The 24,881-nt window shown below is 38.8% G+C and overlaps 1 protein-coding gene across 3 annotated transcripts; it reads right to left on the bottom strand.

Moving 5' to 3' along the window:
* Positions 1-18,438: 18,438 nt before the first annotated feature.
* On the bottom strand, positions 18,439-24,557 carry LOC103401308 (alpha-L-fucosidase 2-like). Of its 3 annotated transcripts, none has more exons than XR_011571818.1 (10): positions 24,046-24,557; positions 22,645-22,790; positions 21,274-22,136; positions 20,987-21,119; positions 20,735-20,893; positions 20,385-20,609; positions 20,198-20,299; positions 19,936-20,071; positions 19,290-19,822; positions 18,439-19,123 (listed from the first exon to the last, which is right to left on the bottom strand). XR_011571818.1 is itself a non-coding variant. In XM_008340017.4 (10 exons), the coding sequence occupies exons 1-10, from the start codon at positions 24,473-24,475 to the stop codon at positions 18,820-18,822; spliced, it is 2,694 nt and encodes an 897-aa protein (XP_008338239.3). In that variant the 5' UTR covers positions 24,476-24,553; the 3' UTR covers positions 18,439-18,819. The 3 variants fall into 3 exon arrangements, 2 of the variants coding, with proteins under 2 accessions (XP_008338239.3, XP_017178837.2); XM_008340017.4 differs by having other exon boundaries at positions 19,290-19,485; positions 24,046-24,553; XM_017323348.3 differs by lacking the exon at positions 22,645-22,790 and having other exon boundaries at positions 19,290-19,485; positions 24,046-24,404.
* Between the last annotated feature and the right edge of the window lie 324 nt (positions 24,558-24,881).

Here is a 24,881-nt window from a genome sequence, read left to right as displayed (position 1 = left end):
AAACCTCCTGACTGATTTAAGGGTTTACCACCCTATTTATCCCATAAAGTCTGGAAGACTGGATAATGTCGAGAGTTTATATTGATGGTTTTTCGATAAGTTTTACACATCTTTTGGTTTATATGTGAACATCAAATTCTCATGTTCACCCCAAAACAGCTTCGCAAAGTGATCATAAACCATAATTTAAATGATCGACTGGACCTTGGTGAACGCACCAAACTTTTTGTTTCTGCCTAAGGCTATGCAATCTTCTAGGCAGCTATGTTGGTCCGCCTTGAGGCTTATTGCCACCCAACATATTTGACGTTATAGTTGGTTACTAGGTATGAACCTGACATTTCATAGTTACACATTTAGGTGTGCATTCCCTGTGCCACGTTGCGCCACCGCAACATACCAATATGGGTCCTCAAAGAAGGTTGTGAATCTTTGTCGATCATGATTCTTCTTCACATTAGCTTTTTAGAGCCCTTGCATGCAATCTCTTTACTGTTCATTTTGTGGATTGTCACTTCAATTAGACAATCTTCTCACCATTAAGGGGAGATAAGAACCTCAATGTTCTTGTAGAACGACGTGAATTTGCGTGGACGTTGCCCACTATGTCTCATAATCTTGATCCTCATACCGCACAAGTGTGATAAGCAAGTGCGATGTATTCTAGCTTTCAGAATGTTACTCCAAACGCAGTCTTCTGATCTAGCTAAAGTGACGAGATCATATACCAGCTGTAAATAAGCCTGCAATGATATAGGTATTTAACGGACGTTGAGTCAACATCCCCAAACGATACGCTGTCCCTGTTGAACGATTTGGCCGCCCCTATTGGACGGTCCGGTAGATTGGCGGATAGCCAATCAATCTAACTTGACCTGAAGCACGAAAAATCACTCGGTTCATAAGATTCACTTCCCTAAAAGAGGAAGACATGACACAAAATGAATATATACTCGATCACTGTCTCAAATCATTTCCATCTTATGAGATTAATTCGGATTACTCCCAAGACTTAAAGTTCTTGGTCCATTATACTAGTTTGGATGAGATGATGTTTTCACTTATATGGTAGCTACTGACATAAATGAAAAGTATCGATATCGAACCGTGTTCCGTTGATTAGTGACAACGTAGAACTTATTGAACAGCCGAAATCACAATCCAGGTTAAATTCCTTACCAAAGTGTGTTTTGGACCTATAGTTCCTACATTACCCAAGGTAACCCTATTGTGTTACTAGTGGGAAAGGAATCGTAATGAGATGAATGAAATAATGAGATATGATACACGCCTTACGGCGTAAGGTTTCTCTCAAACCCTGTGATTGATAGCAGATTTATGAAATATGGTTAGTGTTTCTCCATGGGGATAGTAATACGAAGATTGACATGTAAGTTCAAGAAGAATTACATGGATTGGTTCAAATAGTTCTAAACCACGGAACACCCTTTCAACTTGTTTGAGGCGTTCAATTATGGATTGAAGCAATCTAGCGGATGTGGTATACCTATCTAAGTGGTTATTTGATCAGTCAGGGATATGAATTACGCCCTTGCGTGTTAAACTATGAAGTCTTATCCCGAATTACTAGAGTTACAATTTATGTCAATGACATGAATCTTACTAAAGCTCTAAAAGAGCTTAAGAAAACTACCTTGCATCTAAAGACAGAATTTGAGATGAAGGATCTTGGAAAACTCGTTTATGCCTTGACCTGAAGTTGAAGCATTGTTCTGACGGTACTTTACCAGTTGAACTACACCTTGAAGGTGTTACCTTTTGAGTATACCTATGATCTTCCATACACTGTAATCAAATGAGACCCTTGAAGAAGTTATGGAATCCAAAGTTCCATATTTGAATTCAACTTTGCGCTTTGTTGTACTTAGCTCATTGCATTAGAAATGACATCTCATTCGATGTTGATTTGTTGGTAAAGATGCAGCATCACGCCTACACGCAACCACTGAATTGGTTTTAAAGACGTTTTCTGGCTACCCTGAAGGTACTACGAATTTGGGCTAATCCCAACGCATCCCGAGTAGATCTGATTTGACCTTCTTAATCCTCAGAATAATGCTTGCCTTATTTGTTTTGTCGACGCTGCTTACTTATCAAACCCGCACAAGGCACATCCCTAAATAGTTATGTCTTTACCATTAGGGATATCGCAATATCTTGGAGGTCCACGATATGACATTAGTGGCGAAATATTTGAAATGTTCCAAGACTCACCTCACTTCACTATGCCACACGTGAGACATGGTTGAGAGCTCTTGTTGAGCATATTCGAAGTACTTGCTATTTTCATCCTTCTTTGAGTCCCAATGATGATCCATGAAGACTATGCCACATGTATCAACCCGACCAAGTGTTGATACATCAACAAAGTCAACACCAAGACATATTGCGTCTACATCACATCGACAAAGCATTAGGAGATTGAAGTCATGCAAGCCGATCCTAGACAACCTTGCCGACATCTGCACGATGTCACTACCGATGTCAACCTTCCAGAAGCTTTTCCGAGGAATTGGTATGCCTAACTATTCATATGCAATGCTTGTAGTTCTCATTTGGAAGTTTTGTAAACTTAGGGGGAGTATCCAGAAGTATACTCACTTGATCTTAATGTACTCTTTTTCCTTATGATTAGGAGCATTTTCCCACTGGGTTTTTGCTACCTAACTAGGTTTTGACGAGGCACCCATCCTTGGCTGGTCATACCCTTGTGAGCTTCTACTTGTGTCCAGAAGACGTTTAGTTTTGATATAATGCAACTTCTCACTTTTCTCCTTAGTCTATGGGTTTTTATCCCACCTTGGGTTTTACCATAGCGAGGTTTTGTAGTTTTACTGTTTATGCATTCTTCCGTGGATTTGAGACTCGCATTCGCTCATTGTGCCGACGACTTCGTCAACTATACTTAATTCATCGCTAAAGACCTAATGCACCATTTAGTTGAGTATTTACACACTCAAAGGGGGAGTGTTGCAGTCCTATTAGATTAGGAATGTGATTGTGTAAATTCAACTATATTTAGGATATCTTTAGAAGATTCTTTAAGGTTAGATATTATTCTATTGGAGTTGTAATTCTATTAGGGTAAGGAATTAACCTTCCCAACTACTATATAAGGGCACAATGGGTGATATAACATACATATCACAATTACACATCTCTTTCTTTCTCTCTATTGTGCCGCACCCCTTCTCTTTGTCCTTTATACGATTCAGTAAATTAGGCCTACAACATTAACCACTTTTTTAAGTTTATAATAATTATAACAAAAAATTAATATGAAAATACTAATATACCCAGGTTTCCACAAGAATCAAAATTTTGTCTTTTGAAGTAGAAGATGACAGAATGGAAGGCAACGACTGTGAAGAAGAAGATGACGGCCATGAAGACGGTGATGATGACGATGGCAATTATGATGATGAGCAGGATGAGGATGATGATGGCGATGATGAGAAAATTAAGGAGGGAGACGACGAGGCTCTCTGCAATAGTGTAATCCACTCTCTCAAAGGTTCGTGTTTAGACTGCAAAGCTTTGCTCCTATGTCGAAATTCTAGTTAACATTGGTGAGGAATCTGAGTGACAGACTGAGAATGAAAAGCTGAGAGTCTATCAATATTAGGGTGAGCTGATTTCTGATGCCTCCTAAAAGATTGGGAGGCTTTGATCGTCATTTGTTTTGATGGTATGGCTGCTTGATGTTGAGAGAAACCATTATGCTTTGCATATCCACGGGATGTCCTTTGGAGTCTGTCAACATGCTTCCCCTTTTCTGATTTATTGTTCTTTCTAATTTGATTTGGTTTAGTAGAATGTGATTGTTTCCGACACTTCCCTTGGAGAGAGTGGATTACGCTGTTGCAGAGGAGAATTTTCCACCACTTGCATAAAAACACATGGTGTATAATCCGTATTCCCGTCATAATTAAAAATTTGACCGTCACACGAGGTGGTACACCATGTGTCCCTATATAAATTGTGGGTTATGTGTGTTATAAGATTAATAACTTAAAAATTAAAATTTTTCACTAGTTGCATAAAAACATGTGGTGTAACATTCCTCGTCATCTCCCTCCTTAATTTTCTCATAGCCACCCTCTTCACCATTGTTGTCTCCTCGTCCCACTCATCACCATAATCACCGAAGTCACCGTCTTTGTCATCGTCGCTGTCTTCTATTCCGTCGTCGTCTACTTTGGAAGATGAAGAGATTTTAATTCTCCTGGAAAACTTATTTTAAGAATATATTAGTATTTTCATATCAATTTTTGGTTATAATTCTTTATGGGGTTTAAGTTTTGGCTATTTTTCCAAATTTTTTGAAACGTAGCGGCAAGAAGACCTTGGGGTTCAAACGCAGAGAAAACCGATAAACCTTGGCCCTTGGGGACCCAAAAAATTCAAAATTCTAGAAATCAGTGGAATCGACGAGAAGCATAACGCATGCTGATTAAAACGTAGAAACCCTTGGAAACAGACGCTGATCAAACGCACAGACCTTGGGCACCAACGCAACACAACCAGAAAGTTCCTCAAAGTCGAAGACCACGACGTTGGCAAGGAAACCAGACGCCGCCGCCAGAGAACCGTAGGAATGCGAACGCGGTGATCTTTTAATTTTCGCAAGAACGTGCCGGCGTGTGCCATCCTGGCTTTTTTTGACAATTTTTTTAAATTTTTTTTTTATTTGGAATTTAAGTTGGAATGTCACCCTGAAATTGTACCTTCACTTAAGGCGACTGTCATACTCTTAAGGGTTGCATGATTTTTCAAAAGGTTTTCACAAAACTTAATAAGTTTTGACATGAATAGGACTAGGTGTATCATAATATATGTTTTAGTACTACAATCACATGAAGACTGGCACTAGGCGCATCACATAGGAGTTGTAGTTGCCTATTACAACCTAGGAGAAGACTGGCTCCTACAATGGATCTAAGGTGAGCGTGCGATGCAATGTGAACATACACATGAAGCCTGACCCTGGCCCGGGGCAAGTACTACACCTGTGCAAGCATGCATGATGAGCAGGCAAAATGTATATGAACATGCCATGACAATTTATAAATCTCAACAATATAATAGCACTTTTTAAAATTAAATAAAACATGGCATAATAGGCATAATATCAATCCAAAAGCATTTGTGGAAACTATAAAACTTTATATATAATCTATATAAATACAAATGCCAACTCATTGATACGTAGTCGGATCGTAGCCTCCGAGCCTTGCTTGTCCTCGTACCTCCACTTGATAATTCTCTCCTACATGCGAAGCAACTATCGTAATTAATTAATTAGGACATACATGAAAAGGCTAGGAAAATCCCCCATGGTTTGCTCAAACGGAGGGTTTAAACATACGAAAACATTATCAGCGACGTCACGGACCTATACACGTCAACCATGCGCCGCCACAAGGTCTCACGCGCCCTCACGCACTACCAACTCGCGACCACACGCACTCGCCCGCACGCGCTGACAGAATGTTTCGTCAGATTTGACGGAATATTCTGTTAAATATAACGACATCAGTTAACGGTGTTACCTTAATAGCGTTAGAATATTCCGTTAACTTAACGAAATATTCCTCCTCCTTCTCCGGTAGACCTCCACCACTATCTGGTTCGTCGGAATCTGGAAAATTTGGCTGGATTTTTGTAAAAACTTTAAAACTTCATATCTTCCTCATTTCTCAACCATTTTTGACATACTTTATATGGAAATGAAGCTTGGGAACAGAATAACAAGTTTGTACCTTTTAAAAGTCCAAAAAGTTGAATGAAATGGACTAAAAATGCCTCGAAAGTCTCAGCCTTATTTCCAACGTTCCAAAGCCGCGTGTTTAAACGTTGGCTTGACTTCAAACTTAGGCTAGATACCTCAGGGAATTGTGTAGTTGCATCTTGACCTTCCAAAACCTTGCAACTCGAATGGAAAGTCACCAAAGAACCTACACCCCAGTCGGAGCTCCGAGTTGGAAGCTCAAAACTCGATCATTTTTAATTGGCTTGTACAAATGGACTCGTGGGAATGAGATGAGTACGATGGTGGTGATTTGAGGTCTGATCCGTGAGGTCTGATGAGTGTTCTTAGTTATTGCAAAAGGAAGAAAGAGACTTGGCTTGAAGGAGAGAAGGAGAAGAGAGAGAGAGAAAGAGAGAGAGAGAGAGAGAGAGAGAGTTAGAGAGAGAATTTATGACTGGATGAGAAAAGTGAGGGAGTGAATTGATTGGTGGATGAGATAGGGTCACATGACCCATTTTTAAAATGGAAAGAGATCAGATTTGTACTATATAAAATGTACACAAAATCTATCTCTTTATAAAAAATAGTGTTTCTAACACTAAATAATTAGCACAAACGTGTACAATTCTACCCGTTGTTAACTTACTTTAACTAAGCATAACTTTATCGTTCCAAATCCGATTCGGGCCTAACTCGCGCTCACACATTGGTAACAACGAGTAATATTTAACTATAGTAATAGGAAAATTAAATTAAAATCCGAATAACAACGTCCACGTCAGGTTCTACGTTGCCAACAAGGGTATAATCGTCATTTTACACACTCAGGAAGGAAATTACAAGGAAAATTAGGGACGGGTCATCACAACCTACCCTCCTTAAGAAAATTTCATCCCTGAGATTTCAACACTACTGAAGATCATAGTTAAAGAACAAACGTGGATAAAGATCTCGTATACACTCCTCTGTCTCCTAGCTAGCTTCCTCAACAAAATGGTTTCTACATAGAACTTTCACCATACAAATGGTTTTGTTTCTGAGAACTTTTTCTTTCCAATCAAGAATCGGCACTGGAACCTCATCATAAGTCAAATCTGGGTTAATCTCTAACGGCTGAGGTTAAATCACATGTGACAGATCAGAGACGTATCTCCGTAGCATGGACACGTGGAACACATTGTACACTCTAGACAATTTTGGCTGTAGATCAAGTTAGTAGACAACTTCACCAACTCGCTAAATGATCTAATATGGCCCGATATAACGATGACTTAGCTTTCGCTTCTTCTTGAAACATACAATGCATTTCCATGGTGACAACTTTAAGAATACCCAATCTTTAACCGCATATACCCTGTTTGTCGAATGTCTGTCTGTTATACTCTTTTGTTAATCTTGTGCTGCCTTCAAGTTATCCTTTATAACTTGAATATTCTGCATCGTCTCATCTACAATTTTAGGACCTACCAAAACTCTTTCGCCAACCTCGGACCAACACAACGGTATACGACAAGGTTTCCCATACGGCGCCTCAAATGGTGACATACCAATGCTGGAATGAAAGCTATTGTTGTAGGCGAATTCTATCAAAGGTAAGCATTTGTGCCATTCATCTCTGAACTGCAGGACTAAAGATCTCAGCATGTTTTCCAGCATTTGAATAGTTCTCTCAGATTATCCATCGGTCTGAGGATGATAGGCAATGTTGTAAAGTAATTTCGAACCTAGAGCTTCTTGAAAAGCTACCCAGAATTTCGAAGTAAATCTGGGGTCTTGATCAGAAATAATACTAACTGGAACACCATGATACTTAACAATTTCAAAGACGAAAAGTTCGGCCAATCAACTTAGTGGGTAGTTTTCACGAACAAGTAAGAAATGCGTTGACTTGGTAAGCTGATGTACAAACACCCAGATACCGTCATAGCCATTTCGTGTGCAAGGTAGCTTGTACACGAAATCCATAGTAATGTGTTCCTATTTCCACTGGGTATAGGAAGTGGTTGTAGTAGCCCGAATGGTTTATTTCTTTCGATTTTGACCTGCTAACAGACCGGACAACGACTCACATACTCTGCAATTTCTCTTTTCATTCCTAGTTAATAATAGAAAGGTCGGATAGTATGACACATTTTAGTACTCCTAGGATGCATCGCATAAATTGAGATATGCATTTCGTCGAGAATTTCTTTCTTCAGTTCTTCCACATTCGGTACATACATTCGGTCGCCTTGCATGAGCATATACCATCAGGCCTTCGAATTTTGAGATCTCTCCTATTGCCATTCAACACTACTTGCTTTAACTCTTGGGTTCTGAATCATTCATCTGAGCCTCGAGAACATGATCCAATAAAACTAGTCTGACATAAAAATTGGCTAGTAGGGCTTCTTGGTGATCCACTATTGAACACGACATGCATAAGGAGCATTGAGTCAACCGTGAAATTTCCTGCTGAAAGCATATGCTACAGTATTCACACGACCATGGTGATATTCAATAGTGCAGTCATAATCGCTGATCAATTCAATCCATCTATGCCGCCAGAGATTAAGTTCTTTATAAGTAAAGATATACTTGAGGCTTTTATGGTCAATGAAGATTCGACATCTTTCCCTATAAAGATAGTGCTACCAAGTTTTTAGAGCGAAAACAATAGCTGGCAATTCAAGATCATAAGTAAGGTAGTTCATTTCATGGGGTTTTAATTGTCATGAAGCATAAGCGATCACCTTTCCATGCTGCATCAACACATAGCCTAGACCATTCAGAGAGGCGTCACTGTAGATTTCATAATTCCCACTGTTATCGGGAAGTGCCAGAACAGGTCCATGAGTGAGACGGTTGATATGATTTTTACCACCAGCGCAAAAGGGTTAAAAACACCTAAAATACTTGTAAGAGAAACAAGATTGTCGTAGTATAGTTGGCTCAAGCAAGGACGTTCTCCATAAGGATTAATTTAAATAGATTAACGCCAAATCAATTCTCAACTAATTATTTAGAACAAAATTTTGGAAAAGGGTGATTTAATGACCTAAATTAAGAAAAACAAATTTAATTAAAAAGATTACTTAAAACAGCAATTTTAAAGAAGGAGAAAGAAACAATTTTTTAGAATCAAAGTGACAAAGTACTAGGGTTCCGCCGTCACCCTAACAATCCTATGTAACTCTTCTAATTACTTATGAACCACAGATACATATTTTGAAGGTTAGATTTTCCTAGAGTGTATCCTACTTGGAACCTCCAGCATATAACGTATATCTAACATGCAACCTATCCATGGCGTCTAGATCGAATGTGAACATGCCAAACTCATTCAATTTTGTGAAAACCTTTTGAAAAACCATACAACCCTTAAGACGTGTCGTCCATCCTAAGAAGTTACACATATTAATCACAAGAAGCCAGCGCCAATTTCAGGGACAGTCTTCTACAAAAATTGCATCAAATTACTTTTCTAAATACCCTAATGGTGCGTTTGTTGCATCGGACTGTCTCGAACTAGACTAGCTGTAAGGACTAAGCTGGACTGGCTTAAACTATACTAAGCTGGACTAGCTTAGTGAAACGTTTGGTGCCGTGTCGGACTAAAGTGACAGATTAAATATTTTGCTATTTTTTATTCACTTCTATAATTTTTTTATTTTAGTTTTATAATTATCTCATTGCATTCACAAAAGCTATTCTCTACTCTTCTTCTTCATTGATATTAACCTTTTATTTTCTCTGCTTCCAAAAATCCCAACCACCGTCTCCAATCTCTTCAATGGAATCCAATCATCTAGTGCGATTCAATTGCAAAAGCCCCAATCTCTTCAAGATGTGTTAGTAATTTGTTTGTAGATGTTCTGCAGGATAACTATGGTCAATTTCGAGACAAGATTCAGACTAGGAATAGTTGTTGATAGAGCACAACTAAACATCATTTTGAAGTGATCAATTCAATTCCGAACGCCCCAATCTCTTCAAGCTGAACATCTTCTTGACGTGTTGGGCTGCGATTTCTGTTTGTTCATATTTCAAATTTCAATTTGGGGATCTAGGGTTTTTGGGTTTTTTCTTAACATATTGGAAATCGGCAGGCAAGAAAATTTCCAGCACAAGGCGTTGGTGAGGTGTTGGAGTTGGCGACGAGGTCGATTTGGGCGACGGGGCGCGTAAAAGCTGATGATGCAGAAGATAGGATTATAGGGGTCCCTAGCAATCCCATGGTGGAGCACGGGTTTCGTAGTGATGCGTTACCGAGGGCCGTAGTCTGAGCGAGCCCCAGCTAGTCTCATTTACTTTAATCCCAACCTACGCCAAACATGGGACTGTAGTCCCAGTTAAGCCAGTCGCCCTTAATAATATCAAACAAACGCACCCTAATGGGGCCAATCATCAAGACAATTAGATAGTTTAAAGCACATTGATTAATAATTCAAAACTTGCATGCATAATTTCATAAGAAAATTGAAAAGAAACTACATATTCTTGCTAAGGCCCGTGGCCTCGTAGCAAATGAAACTAGTTATGAATAATCATAAAATATTATTAAAAATAAGGATAGAAAACACCTTGAAAATAAACTTGAATTGTCAGCCCTCTAAAGCCAAAGTATTGCGTTCTCCGCTCTCCTTTTTCTCTAATGGCTAAATATCTTATATATACTAATACAAAATAAAACCCTAAAAGGTCTTAGAATAAAACTAGGAAACATAATAAAATAATAAAACAGAAAATAAAAGGTTTCCTATTTGAATTGAAATTCGGACTTCTCAGAAAAGAAAAGGTCTCTTTTTAAAGCTGAAGACGCCACCAACAAATCTTCAGAAGGAATCTTCCTCAAAATATGTCATATTGACCTTCAAAATACCCAAAACGTCCAGAAACGTCAATTTGGGAAAGCCTCGCGCTGGACCTTAATTTTATCGCCACGATCAAACGGCTTGGTAGAAAAATCTGGAATTTTGATACAATCATCTTGAAGGGCACATGAACATCCTCCAATTGGAATTACTCCAAAATTCATTTGTTTGAATACGTTTTGCTCCAGAGGAAGTCGAATGTCCTACATTAAGAATATAAATCAAATTATCAAAATTCTACCAAAATAACAAGTAAATTGATACTAAGAATAGGGTAAAATATATAGTAAAATTTTGACTCATCAACAATACTTCAACTGTCCAAAACTCCGTTCATAATCATCATTCCATTTGAATTTAACTTATTTTCTGGTCAACCTTGTCCAAGGCGGTGCTATGGCTGAGAAATCTTTCACAAAGCGTCGATAGTAGCCAACAAGACCAAGAAAACTCCGTACTTCAGTGACAACTTGAGGCTACTACCAATTTTCCAATGTTACTTTCTGAGGATCTACGAGAATACCCTAAGCTGATATCATGTGTCCTAAGAATGAAACCTAATCCAGCCAAAACTGGCATTTATTGAATTTAGTGTACAGTTGATTCTCCCTTAGCTTCTTCAAGACCAAACATAAATGTCTATCATGGTCAGCCTCATTCTTAGAATACACTAGAATGTCATCAATGAAGACAATTATGAACATGTCAAGGTACAAACAAAATACCCGATTCATCAGGTTTATAAAAGCTTCTGGAGCATTTGTTAACCTGAATGGTATCACAAGAAACTTGTAATGGCCATATCAAGTTCGGAAGGCTGTTTTTGAAATATCATCACTTCTAATCTTCAACTGATAAAATCGGAACTTAGATCGATTTTCGAGAAAGTGCAAGCACCACGAAGCTGATCAAAGAGATCATCAATAAAAGGCAACGGATAACGGTTTTTAATCGTCACCCGATTTAACTGTTTATAATCAATACATAGGCTAAACTTTCCGTCTTTCTTCCTCACGAACAGCACTGGAGCTCCCCATGGGGAAGTGCTCGACTGAATAAACCTCTTATCAACAAGTTCTTGCAACTGGGTTTTCAATTCTCTCAACTCTGCAGGAGCCATACAATAAGGTGCTAGAGAGATAGGGTGAGTATTGGGAATTAGGTCGATGGTGAACTCTACTTCACGATCCGGTGGTAGGCCAGAATCATTTGGAAAAATATCAGGAAAATGTTTAACTACTCGAACATCTTCGACACGTGTAGGAGTATCATCATTCATCATTACATGAGCTAGGTAACCTTGACAACCCTTTCTCAACATTCGCTTCACCCTCATGGCAGAGATAGCTCTGTGTTTGAGACCATTACGTTCACCGATAAAAGTTACAATAGGCATGTCTGGTCTATGAAAAGTAACAATTTTATGGCGAAAATTCAACATGGCATAATTGTAATCTAACCAATCCATGCCTAAGATAACATCGAAGTCAACGATATCCAAGGGAACAAGATTAGCTGGCATTACTACATCCTCGATGAGAACGAGACATCCTCAATACTCCCAGCTAACATAGCAAATTTCACCTCTAGGCATCGAGAACTCCAAATCATAACTGAGGGGAGTGGGGTGAGGTGAGTTTTTGGAGCAAACATATGGGAAATAACCGAGTGAGTAGCACCCAAGTCAATTAAAATTCTAGCAAAGTGGCCTAGAACATTCAACGTACCCATGATTAAGTCAGGATTACTCTGAGCATTCTGTATGGTGATGTTGTTGACGCGACTCTGTACTTGCTATTTGCCTCCACGACCTATGTTTGCCTGATTCTGGTTGCCACATCCTTGATTACCCTGACCATGGTTGGTTTGATTTGTCTGCCTGCCCGAGCCGCCACTGTTAAAAGCTACATCGAGATTTTAATATTGTCCTCCAGTATACCACTGTGTTCTGCTACTCTGATACAGTGTATAACATCCTTGGTACTACTGATAGCCACCCTGGTAATATGGAATGATAGATGGGTACTGGTACGCTCATCCCGGATACTGGGATACGTCGCCCTTGTAATGGAAAACACCATCATAACCTGTCTGTTGGCAAGCACTAAGTTCTGTAAGTAATTTCTGTTGTAGAGGAATTGCAAGTGGTAGTGTAGGAGGCTGATTTTTCTGATTTTAAGGACATTGATTAGACATGTGCCCCATCTGACCGCATGTGTAACATCCAATAATTCCCCTTTTACATTCACCGTAGTGACGATTATTGCACCTGTGACAGAACTGAGCACCAAAATTGTTGGAGTTCCTTTGATTTTGAAAACATGAATTGTCAGTGGATCTACTGCCCCTTCAAGTTGTATTGGAATTTGAACCCCCGTTAGACGATCCATAACTATTACCACTTCTCTTGAAATTTTAAGTTTTTCGAGGACTGATAGGAGCATATTTATGCGACTTAGTTGGCTTGTTCTTAAGCATTTATGTTGTTTTTCTTTAGTTATTTTAGTGTTTAAAGTCATTTTCGTGCAATTTCAGGTTTAGAGACGAAGTATGCAAAGAAGTGCAAAATGGAGCATTTTAGAGCAAAATTGAGCTGGAATGGAGTGTATGCTAATGGAGCACAAGGAATGGACGAGTTTGAAGGTCAAAGGAGCTTAAGAAATGAAGAAATGAAAGTGAAGAACAAAGAATTCAGATTTGGAAACCAAAGTTTCTAAAGTTGGAAGTTTCTATTCTTGGAGGTTTCCATTTTCGAGAGTTTCTATTCTTGGTTTTGGGCTTTTAGATGACCTAAACCCTAATTCCTTGTGGACCCTAACCCTAGCCGCACCTAGGCCTCTAGAATATCTGATTTCCTTGCCTTGCAAGGCATTCTAGAAGACCCATCTCTAAACCCTAACCCTAGCCGCACCTTAGGCCTTATTCCCACTAAAAATCTGATTGTTTTAACCTAATTTCTGGTGGATTTCGGCTTCTAGAAACCCTAATCTGATTACCCTAGGGTTTTGGATGCCTATATATACTCATTATAACCCCTTGATCAGATCACGACCTCTCATACACAATCATTCACGCCAGAAATCTGCCCTTGCATTCTGCCGCACCTTCCCATCACCAAAATCCCAAAATTCTGCCCAAAAATCATCCCTAGCCGTACCCCCATCAACCCTAAACCTTTCCCTACCATTCCCCATCCATTCTACACCCTAAATAACCCCAAAAACCTGTTCTAAACTTCTCTGCCTTAGCAAGGAGGAAGGAGAATTCTTGGATGCGCTTGCTGCCAAGTTGGAGCCTTCTAGGTGTTTTCTTTCTTTGGGTTTTAATTTCTAAATTTATGTATCTTTGCTTTGCGAGTATGAGGAACTAAACCCCCCTTGGCTAGGGGGGGATTCGAAACCATGTTTATGCTTGCTATATGATTTGATTACTTCTAATTGCATTTCATAAGTTGTGATTTCAATTTGCTTATCTATGTGAATTAAAACTTATTCTTGTATGTTGATTGAGGGTCGACACTTAGTTTGCATGCATGAATTTGATGCTAGAATATAAGGGAATTTCACCTAATCGTTATGAACTTATATTCACAAGTAGTAAAGGTTGTTGATCACAATCGTGTTAAGTAAATTCTTGGCATAAGTTTCATGCAATTCATAGTTACGAGTGCCTTGTCAATGCTTATGGTTTTCATAGAACTTAATGATTCTTGCTTGTATCTCTATTATGCAATCATGTAGGGGACTTGTGGGGAATGCTTTGGGTTGTCGTATGCAATCATCCAATTCAATAACGTTAGGAAAATCTGAAGGTTAATTTAAGCGGACCTAATTAACTTGGGGCGTTGAGAATTCATGGGTTATTGAAAAGCAATTGGAAATCGTTTTGAATGCAAGTATAACATGTGTGGAGATGAACCCCTTAGCTAGCTTTCTATCCATTCAATTCAATCAAATTCGTTTTAAAATCTGTTTTGATTTACAAGTTTATGTTTTGTTTTCAATTTCGTAAAAACCAAATCCCCCTTTGTTTTCAAGTGTCAAATTAGTTAGAGAGTGTGTTAGTTTGTGTTTTTAAGTGTTTTGAGTCAAGTTAAAACCTATTTTCGTCAAAATCTTGTTTAGAGTTCAAAACTGCCCAGAAAGTGGTTTTAAGGCAGTTTTGAGTGTTTTTGTGTTATTTTGAGTCTTTTGGTTTGTTTTGGTGTTTTAAGTTATAGTTTTACATTCTTTGAGTCTAGTTTAGTGTTTTAAACTTTGTTTTTACGTTTTTGAGTCAGTTTTCAAGTGATTTAGCAATCCCTCCTAATCCCCGGCCTAGAACGATCCCTACTTACATACTTACTACAATTGATAAAAAGAGGGTTAATTTGAGTGCTAGTTAATATCATATCAAGGACCAAAAGATGACTACCCCCTATTATTCTTCTGAGTGTTACTATTATCCTCTTCATCATCATCATCATCAATGCCATTTTCGAAATCTTCAACACGAAGCAGAATCTCAAAGAATTCTGATAAGTGGAGCATGGAGTAGACGCCGCTAAAGAACGAAGTCGTTTACGTGTCCTTTTCTTAAACTGACGAAGCATCTCTCTGGGATTCTTAGCAATAGCAGAACAATAACGAGATGAATCAGTGAACTTTCGGTAATACTCTGTTGCTTATATTTTACCCTGTTTCAACTCTGAAAACTCATCCCTCTTTGGATCTTGTATACAGGAGGTGAGAATCTGGCCTCAAATAGGCACCTGAAAACATCCAAGCTCATGGCATCCTGTGCAAACAACAGGCATGACTCATGAGCCCACCATGACTCCACTCCCTTATGAAAGAACCACGTTGCTGTTTCGACCCATTGTTCTGCTGGAAAATTCCCCTATAGCTGCATAACGCAAAAAGTCTTTTCAACATGCTCAATCCAAGCCTCAGAAAACTTGTCGTTGCCCAAGAAATTATTTATCTGAAGATGAGATTAGGTCTATAAGGTAGTCCTTTAGGGAGGACGAATTGTTGTCTGAATGGCATTGGCGATAGCCACATCGAGTTGTCCAAAATCAAAAAGTTTGTCTCAGGTGAGACATGTGGCTCCCTACGAGGTGGCGTGATTCTGACATAGAGATAAAATATTATTAGGACTTATAACACACATGAACAATGTAGGATTGCCAAATCTATGTTTTGACACCAAATTGACACACATCGACCAGAATCGAGGCATGCTAGCCGATGCCCAAAGTTGACATAGCCAAAAGAAAAAGGATGTGTAAAATATGGATAAATTTAAACCAAACTTAGCATTTATTTAAGCTAATAAAGGGAGTTCGCAGTAGTGGGAAGAACCTATAAACATGAGTGGTCAGAGCATAGATGACAGTATGATATAAGTAGAATAGTCGAATCTAGTTAAGGTACTTATTACATAATCAGAAATAAGCTCCTACATTTATTTAGGGGAATGTCAGAATCGCTAAAGAGCCCTTGTACACCACAAAAGATTCAACTAAGTCCTGGAGGGGTAAAAAACAGAAGGTGTGAGTGGGCAAAAACAAAGGTTTATGAAACACATTTATTTTCTGAACATACTAACCCCTCACCGTAAAACAAGTATAGTTTCCAGAAAATCATACTATATATAAGTATGAAATCAAATGGAATTCAACAATAATTCAAGAAATACACAAATTATAATATCTCAACCGTGGCATAAGAAAGTCAAGTGCTCATCAATCTATGCTAACACACGAGCTCATGCAGATAAGTTATGACATAAACAGGATTGGGTGTATCATAATATACGCTTTAGTACTACAATCATGTGAAGACTGGTGCTAGGCGCATCACATACAAGTCCTAGTTGCCTATTGCAACCTAGGATAGGACTAGCACCTACAATGGATCCAAGGTGAGCATGCGGTGCAATGTGTACACGTGAAGCCTGGCCCTGGCCCAGCACATGTACTACACCGGTGCAAGCATGCATGATGAGCAAGTAAAATGTATATGAACATGTCATGACAATTTATAAATCTCAACAATAAAATAGCACTTTTTAAATTTAAATAAAACATGGCATGATAGCCATAATATTAATCCAAAAGCATTTGTGGAAACTATAAAACTTTATATATAATATATATAAAAACAAAAGGCCACTCACTGATATGTAGTCGGATTGTACCCTCCTAGCCTTGATTGTCCTCGTACCTCCTCGGGATAATTCCTATATGCGAAAAAACTATAGTAATTAATTAATTAGGATATACACGAAAAGGCTATGAAAATCCCCCACAGTTTGCTCAAACGAAGGATTTAAATATACGAAAACATACTACGCGATGTCACGGACTCGTACACGTTGACCACGCACCGCCATGAGGTCTCACGCGCCCTCACGCGCCACCAACTCACGGCCACACGCAGGCCCACATGCAGGCCACATGCTTGCACGTGCTAGAAGATCCCCAGGGAATATTTCATCAGATTTGAAGGAATATTTTTTTAAATATAAAAACGTCAATTAACAGCGTTACCTTAATGGCGTCAGAATATTCCGCTAACATAACAGAATATTCCTCTTTCTTCTCTTGTAGACCTTCGCCGTCGCCGTCACCGTCGCCGCTATCGTTTGGTTCGTCGAAATCTGGAAAATTTGGACGGATTTTTGTAAAAACTTTAATACTTCATATCTTCTTCATTTCTCAACCATTTTCGATGTACTTTATATGGAAATGAAGTTTGGGAAGAGAAGAACAATTTAGTACCTTTAAAAGTCCAAAAAAGTTGACAGAAATGGACTAAAAATGCCTCAAAAGTCTCGGCCTTATTTCCAACATTCCAAAGCCGCATGTTTACACGTTGGCTTGACCTTAAACTTGGGCTAGGGACTTCAGGGAGTTGTGTGGTTGCATCTAGACCTTCCAAAACCTTGCAACTCGAATGGAAAGTCATCGGAGAACCTACACCCGAGTTTAAGCTCGAAGTTGGAAGCTCAAAACTTATTCGTTTTTTAACGGCTCATATAGATGGATTTGTGGGGGTGAGAGGAGTACGATGGTGTTGATTTGAGGTCCGATCTGTGAGGTTTGATGAGTGTTCTTAGTTGTTGCAGAGGGAAGAGAGCGACTCGGCATGAAGGAGAGAAGGAGAAGGAGAAAGAGAGAGAGAGAGAGAGAGAGAGAGAGAGAGAGAGAGAGAGAGAGAGAAAGAGAGAGAGAGAGAGAGAGAGAGAGAGAATTTTTGATTGGATGAGAAAAGTGAGGGAGCGAAATGATTGGTGGATGAGATAGGGTCACGACACCCTTTTACTCAAAACTTATTCGTTTTTTAATCGGCTCATATAGATGGATTTGTGGGGGTGAGAAGAGTACGATGGTGTTGATTTGAGGTCCGAACTGTGAGGTTTGATGAGTGTTCTTAGTTGTTGCAGAGGGAAGAGAGAGACTCGGCATGAAGGAGAGAAGGAGAAGAGAGAGAGAGAGAGAGAGAGAGAGAGAGAGAGAGAGAATTTCTGATTGGATGAGAAAAGTGAGGGAGCGAATTGATTGGTGGATGAGATAGGGTCACGGCACCCTTTTTTAAAATGGAAAGTGATTAGACTTGTACAATATAAAATGTACACAAAATCTATCTCCTTATCAAAAACAGTGTTTCTAACACTAAATAATTAGCACACATGTGTACAATTCTACCCATTGTTAATGTACTTTAACGAAGCGTAACTTTATTGTTACAAATCCGATTTAGGCCTAACTCGCCCTCATGCATTGGTAACAACGAGTATTCTTTAACTACAGTAATAGGAAAATTTAAATTAAAAGCAAAATAACAACGTCCACGTCAGGTTCTACTTTGCCAACAAGGGCATAATCATCATTTTACACACTCGGGAAGGAAATTACATAGAAAATTGGGGACGGGTTGTCACATGAGAATTCAATGACAACTCACAAATAAAACTCTTAGAGAATTCTTTGAAGTGTTGCTAATGATATTCAAGTAAAACACCTTTGATTATTCTCTCATTTGCTAAACTAAAATCAGCTTCAAAAAATTTCTCACATCAAATGGTTGGACATGACACTGAATCACTGATACAAAAGAAGAAACGAAGAAGGGACTTCGTTTCCACGTTTATTGGGAATAAATCAATAGGATGAATTTAACCTCAAAGCATGACGATAATATGCTGCTCTCAGAGATATGTTGTCCTCAAACATTTTAACTGTCTGTTGAAAGTATAGATCCTGCCAGATGATATGTTTGCTATAACTGTAGTTCCACTATAATGTAATATTTTCGTGGTGTTATGGTCCTTAGACCAAAGACCAGCTTCATGAAGGTCACCTTCCTTCCAACATATATTGACTGTCACCCCGCCACGAGCCTTCAGTCCTTTCACACAACCGTTTGCCCATTTATCCCGTGGAAGAGCGGGAAGAAAATACAGGTCCTTGACAGTGCTTTGGACAAGCATTTCTGCAACTGCTGCTGAAAAACTGGCACCAAAAGATAGAGAATTACTATCGCTGTCAAGCTACCAATCTTCTTCACTCAGAGAAGTGTTTGGTCTATTGACGCATATGAACAGTTGGAATTGAGACATAAGAAGGAGATAACTTATCACGAAACTGATTCAATAGAAAATTAACTAATGTGGCTTACCCAAAGTTGGCGTCAATCTGGAAAGGGGGATGTGCAGTGAACAAGTTACTGTATAGTCCTCCTTCAAAATCGCTTTCGTGATCTGGATCCACCAAGTCAATCAAATGCTTTACCATACGATATGCATGCTGACTATTGTGAAGACGTGCCCACAACGCAGTCTTCCATGTAGTCGACCATCCTGGACCCTCCTCTCCTGTTTTAAAGTATACAAATATGACAGTATTTAGTTACTAACCATGTCAACTTTCATTTATTGTTCTACATTTGCTAGAACCATGTTGGGTTTCCTGCAGTAGACAAGAGTCTTATGTAGCTAGTCATCGTTGGATGAACTCTTGGGTAGGGTGATCTTCCAGGTAGGAGACATTAGTTTGTAACGCCATTAAATTGGACTATTGCAAAAGGCCTGAACAAACCAAACCTCAGGGGGTAATGTTGAATGTCAAAAGTCCTACTTTCAGTTTGATATCATCACCTTTCTTCAAATTTCATTTGTAATGTATCTACGTCACCGATACATCAATGTTATCCTGATTCATGTAATCGTAAGTTGTTTGGTTTCCACGTGATACACCAATTACGATTACTTTTCATGTCATTCCAATTTGCATCTAAATTAAGTTATCAATTACAATGTACAAACCTCTTTTAACGAGTGTATAATCGACAGCTTTACTGAGATCTGGAGTTTTCTCAACGGTTATTGTGTGTCCTGGATACAAGCCAAACAGGTGTGATACATGTCGATGGTGCACATCTGGGTCCTCAAAATCTTGTGCCTGCAATATTACAGAGATAAATATTAGCTTACAATTAATTTGGCGATTCTATACAAGTGCGTCATTAGACATTATAAGACCTGGAAATGAATTCCTGAAAAATGGAATGTGCGATCTCCAGCTTACCCATTCCATGATAGAACCATCTTTAGCAATTTTTGTGGGTGGCAGCCGAGATTGAGCCTCACGAACTTTTCCAACAAGAGCATCCTGTGTTTTTCCCAAAATCTGTTTTTTAAAGAATTACTGTTAGACAGTCAATAGTTTATATAGCCAAGTAGGAATCACTGCTAGCACAAAATTGGAGCAAAACCTCAGCCGCAGACAGTATTGCAGAGAAAACTTCTTGGATGATTGATATGTCCATGGTTGATGAGTAGCTCACGCTTGCCTGCTTACCATCAGGAGCAATAAACATGTGCTCCGGAGAAGTTGACGGGTTGGTTTCAAGATACCCTCCACGGCCTTCAATCAACCAATCTAGCAGAAATGATGTACATCCTTCCAACAAAGGATATGCCTTGTTTTTTAGAAAATCCTAATGATGTAGAAAAATTAGTGATCATTTACCTACTAGAAACCGTAGTCGAATAAGATAAGCAACACATATAACCAGTAAGTTGGAGAGTTAGCAGCAATAGGGTACAAGACGTAGGAGCTCACTTTGTCCATCGTATAAGTAAAATGTTCCCATGGATGAGTACAAATCCAGGCACCTCCCATTGGCCATAAAGCCCACACGGCTTGACCTCTATCGGGTGATGTTTTCGCCCATATGTCAGACACTTGATGCACAACCCAACCACTGGCTTCATAGTTCACCTGAAATAAGCTATGTGAATTAATTAGAAAATTAATGCACAGTGCACCGGAAGTCAAGGCTGTGAATTTAAACTAGAAGGGGAGAATTTCCACCTTAGCCGTTTTACTCCCGTTGATGGATAAAGAAGATGTATAATCAAATAAGGGCTCCTGGCATTCTCTTAGGTTACATGGAAGGGATGGCCAGTAATTCATTTGAAGATTTATGTTTAGATGCTGAGCGCCACTGCAAGTATGAAGTTGTAATGAAAAACCACCTCAAATTATTACTAAAACCTCTGACAAATAGAAGGGGACCAAATCACTTAGTCAATGTATGACATGCTAACAGGTTGATACCCCAGGAGGTAGAGAGGTGAGAGAGAGAGATATATACTTACTCCCATGGAGGGTAAAGATCCTTGCTCCATATACCCTGCAGGTTTGCAACTTGAGTTCCAACCCGTGAACAAGAAATAAGCAGATACCGGCCATACTGGAATAAAAGTTCCACAAAGGAAGGATCTTCATCAGTTTTGAAGGATTTCACCCGGTCAGCAGTTGAAATGAAGGCATCATCACTTCCCTTTATATTCAAATTGGTCATACGTTTCTTTGCCTCCAAAGTTTTATCTCCTAAATTATTCTTGGAGCTCTTAGAAAGCTGCAACGAGACACGATGGAAAAGATTCTGATAGTTATCCAAATGATGAGCATAAAGATCCGAATACGAAAAATTTCTTATTGAATTCAATGCGGTGAGAGACTCTGAAGTCGGATCCCTCTTAGAATCAGAGGGCTTAGTAAATGGTCCATCAAATGATGATGAGGCCACAAGAAGCAAAACAGCCCAATCTGAATCTTCAACCCTTAATTTGTTGTCATCCAAAACATGTATGGCACCACTGCCATCACTAATCTGCAAATCAAGAACTGCCGAAAACAGAATCCCATTTGGATTGCCAGGACAACTTCCTTGTAGTATAATTTGGTTATTACCATTTACATTTGAATTATGCTGTAACTTGCTGTCTAGAGAAACTGTAAATGATAGGGACCCTGGTTTGCTTGCGGAGATCTTTGTCACAATCACTTGATTAGGATAAGACGAAAAGTGCTCCCTCGTATATTCTACGTCGCCCACTGAGTACTGTATCCTTGCTGTTGCAGTATCCAGATCTAGCTCTCTGCTGTAAGTTTCTTCATCATATTTGAGATGAGAGTCACCGAATTCTAGGTTGATGTCACCGAGTGGTTGATAAACCTTCATCAAACAAGAAACTAATCTCAGATATAAGCACCCTCACAGACACGCAACTCATCCAATATCTAGTGCCATCGGTAAGATAAAGCTTGCATTTGCATAACAATTAAAAGAAGCCGTTAACTGCTTAATTAAAACTACATTTACCGTACAAGGCACTAATGACATTTAAAAACAGATGTCTATAAGATAGATATTCGTACTCTATGTACCTTATTAAGTTAAGATCCCACTAGAACAATAAAAGGTCGTACCCAGTGCACAAGGCTCCCCGCTTTATGCAGGGTCTGGGAGAGGTGAATGTCGGCTAGCCTTACCCCCATTTATGGAAAGGCTGATCCCACTAGAACAATCATCAGCAAAAATTCGTAGTTCCATTGAATTGCATATACCACATTTTACAGTATTACGATGTGCTTAAATAGTCATCTCAATTCATTGTAATGAGTTAAAATAAAAAAAAAAACTAAGAAGGATAGTATAAACTGAAGCTAATGAAGTTACATACAGCAGAAGCTTCTCCCGACAACTCAACGGCTGCTTCAGTGGCTTCGACATATTTACCATCGTCAACAAGTTTTCTAACCTCTGTTAGTACCTCTGGAGCTTTTGGGTTGGTATAGTTACCAGGATTTCCAGTCCAGAGTGTGTCCTCTACAGAAATTTAAACTTCAAGCAATGAGTTTCACTAGAATCTTACTCTGTGTTTAAGAGAGGGAGGCATATAATAAACGTTTCATGATTAGGGAAAAAAAAACCATTTTAAAACAATCCTAATTCCTAAGCATTTATTTCAATTTTGGTTGCGCTCTCATATTTCTCATCCACCAAAGATGAAGCTGTTTGAGAATTCATACGCGCAAACTCAGGAGATTTGCAATCATAATGCTGTCTGATTACAACAAAGCCAAATGAAGAAAGCTTCCTAAATCATGTTCGATACCTATAGGCCATTTGATGTCTAGGATTGGATCCGATAACTCAGTAGACTCATTGCAAGTTGAATGAAGAAATGGATGCAAAACTTCCAAATGCTGTCTAAGTTAAAGGAGTATAAATGGTTTATTCATGAAGGAAACTTATATATTCTCTAAAAACACAAAAAGTGAGTTTTTAGAGTTTTTAAACTTAAACTCACTCATTTCTTCTCTCTCCCTCCTCCCTTCTCACTTTGAATCTCTCTCTCTCCTTCTTCTTTCTCTCTCCTCCTCTTTTTTTCCTTTTGTGTCTCTTCTCCAATCCGCTCACTTCATTCTCTTGGTTCTTTCTCTCTCTCCTCTTCCTCTCTATTTCCTCTGATCCTCTCTCTTCTTTCTCTTTCCTTCGATCATCTCTTACTTTTCTTTCCTCCTTTCTCCTTGTCCTGCAACCCCTCTTTTTGGATCCCTTTGTCCAGTTTAAGTGTCAACATTTAAAATTTTTAAATCTCATACCAAACAAGTTTTTGAGTCTTAAAAGAAATTTGTTTTCAAGAAATGTTCTTAAGAAATGTTTTGAGAAATGATGAAAAATTTCGAATAAGATACCAAACAGGCCCTTAAGTTTTCTACATTACTAATCCATCTTCTACCTTCTACTTAAACGAACATCTTGAATGTCTAACATCCATTTCTTCCTTCCACATACACTGAATCCAGAGAGTTACCCGAACCAATCCAATTCTAGACCACAAACAGGCCATAGCCTTCTCACAAGCTAACTCTAATCATGCCAAATCATTTCAAGATTTCTAACTTCCTATTCTTGGTCTCTCTAATCCTTTTTTTTTTTTTTTTGGACCAAAAATAAAAAAAAAAAAACTCAAAACACAAGCATTTCAATTGAAGCAAACGAAACACAAAACACAAAAAACCCAACAAAACAGAATTCACAATCAACACAACGCAATCAAAAGCTTTCAACTTATTACCATTGAGTTGGAGAGTTTCTGATGCCACACCACCCCAAACCATAGCTCCAAGCCTGCCATTCCCAATTGGTATAGCATCAGTCCAGTGCTTTGCAGGCCCAGAAAATGCGACCTTCAGAGGCCTAGAACTCTCCTCCTCCTCCACTAAAGATGGGGTCCACAGGTCCTTCTCTGCAGGGCTCCGCACCAGAACCCACTCACCATCATCCTCCATTGCACAAGAAGAAGAAGAAGAAGAAGAAGAAGAAAAGCTTGTGACTTTGTTGTGATTTTTGGTTGGTTTAGGAATTGTGGATTTTTGAAGTGCAGTGGATGGAGTGAAGAGTGAGTGGGTCGGAGACAGTGCTGAAAACAGAGGTGCGGTTCGTTTTGGTATGTTGAGGCTTTTAAATGTCACGGCATGTAGTAAAGCAACGGGGATCCCACGCATCACGCCATTGTTTGTTTGTTTGTTTTCTACTCTCCTGTTTAGGCTTTGGAAAGCTTCAGGAATCAGAAAAGGCAAGAAAAAGGCTTTGCAAAGCTTTTTACTTTTCCACTAATAGCCTAGACATTAGGCTCGTTTGAAGCTGTTTTTGATGAAAATATATTTGAAATCAATTGTTAGTTAAAATGCAAGTTCTGAAAAAAAAATATATATATTTGAAAGTGTTTTCATTTATGCAAGAAGCAAATAATTAGTGTTTCTTATACGAAACACTTCAAGTGATCTCATAATCCATTAGTATTTTCTTTAAAAGCGCTTTCATTTATTTTAAAAGTACTCCAAACAAACTCATACATAAATTGTTGTGATTTGGATTTGTGATTAGGTGTTTCATATTGCATATGATGAT

This window comes from Malus domestica, chromosome 10 (assembly GCF_042453785.1).
Source record: "Malus domestica chromosome 10, GDT2T_hap1".
NCBI lineage: Eukaryota > Viridiplantae > Streptophyta > Magnoliopsida > Rosales > Rosaceae > Malus > Malus domestica.
The sequence above is the reverse complement of the archived record's forward strand: the minus strand, read 5'-3'. Positions and strand labels throughout refer to the sequence as shown.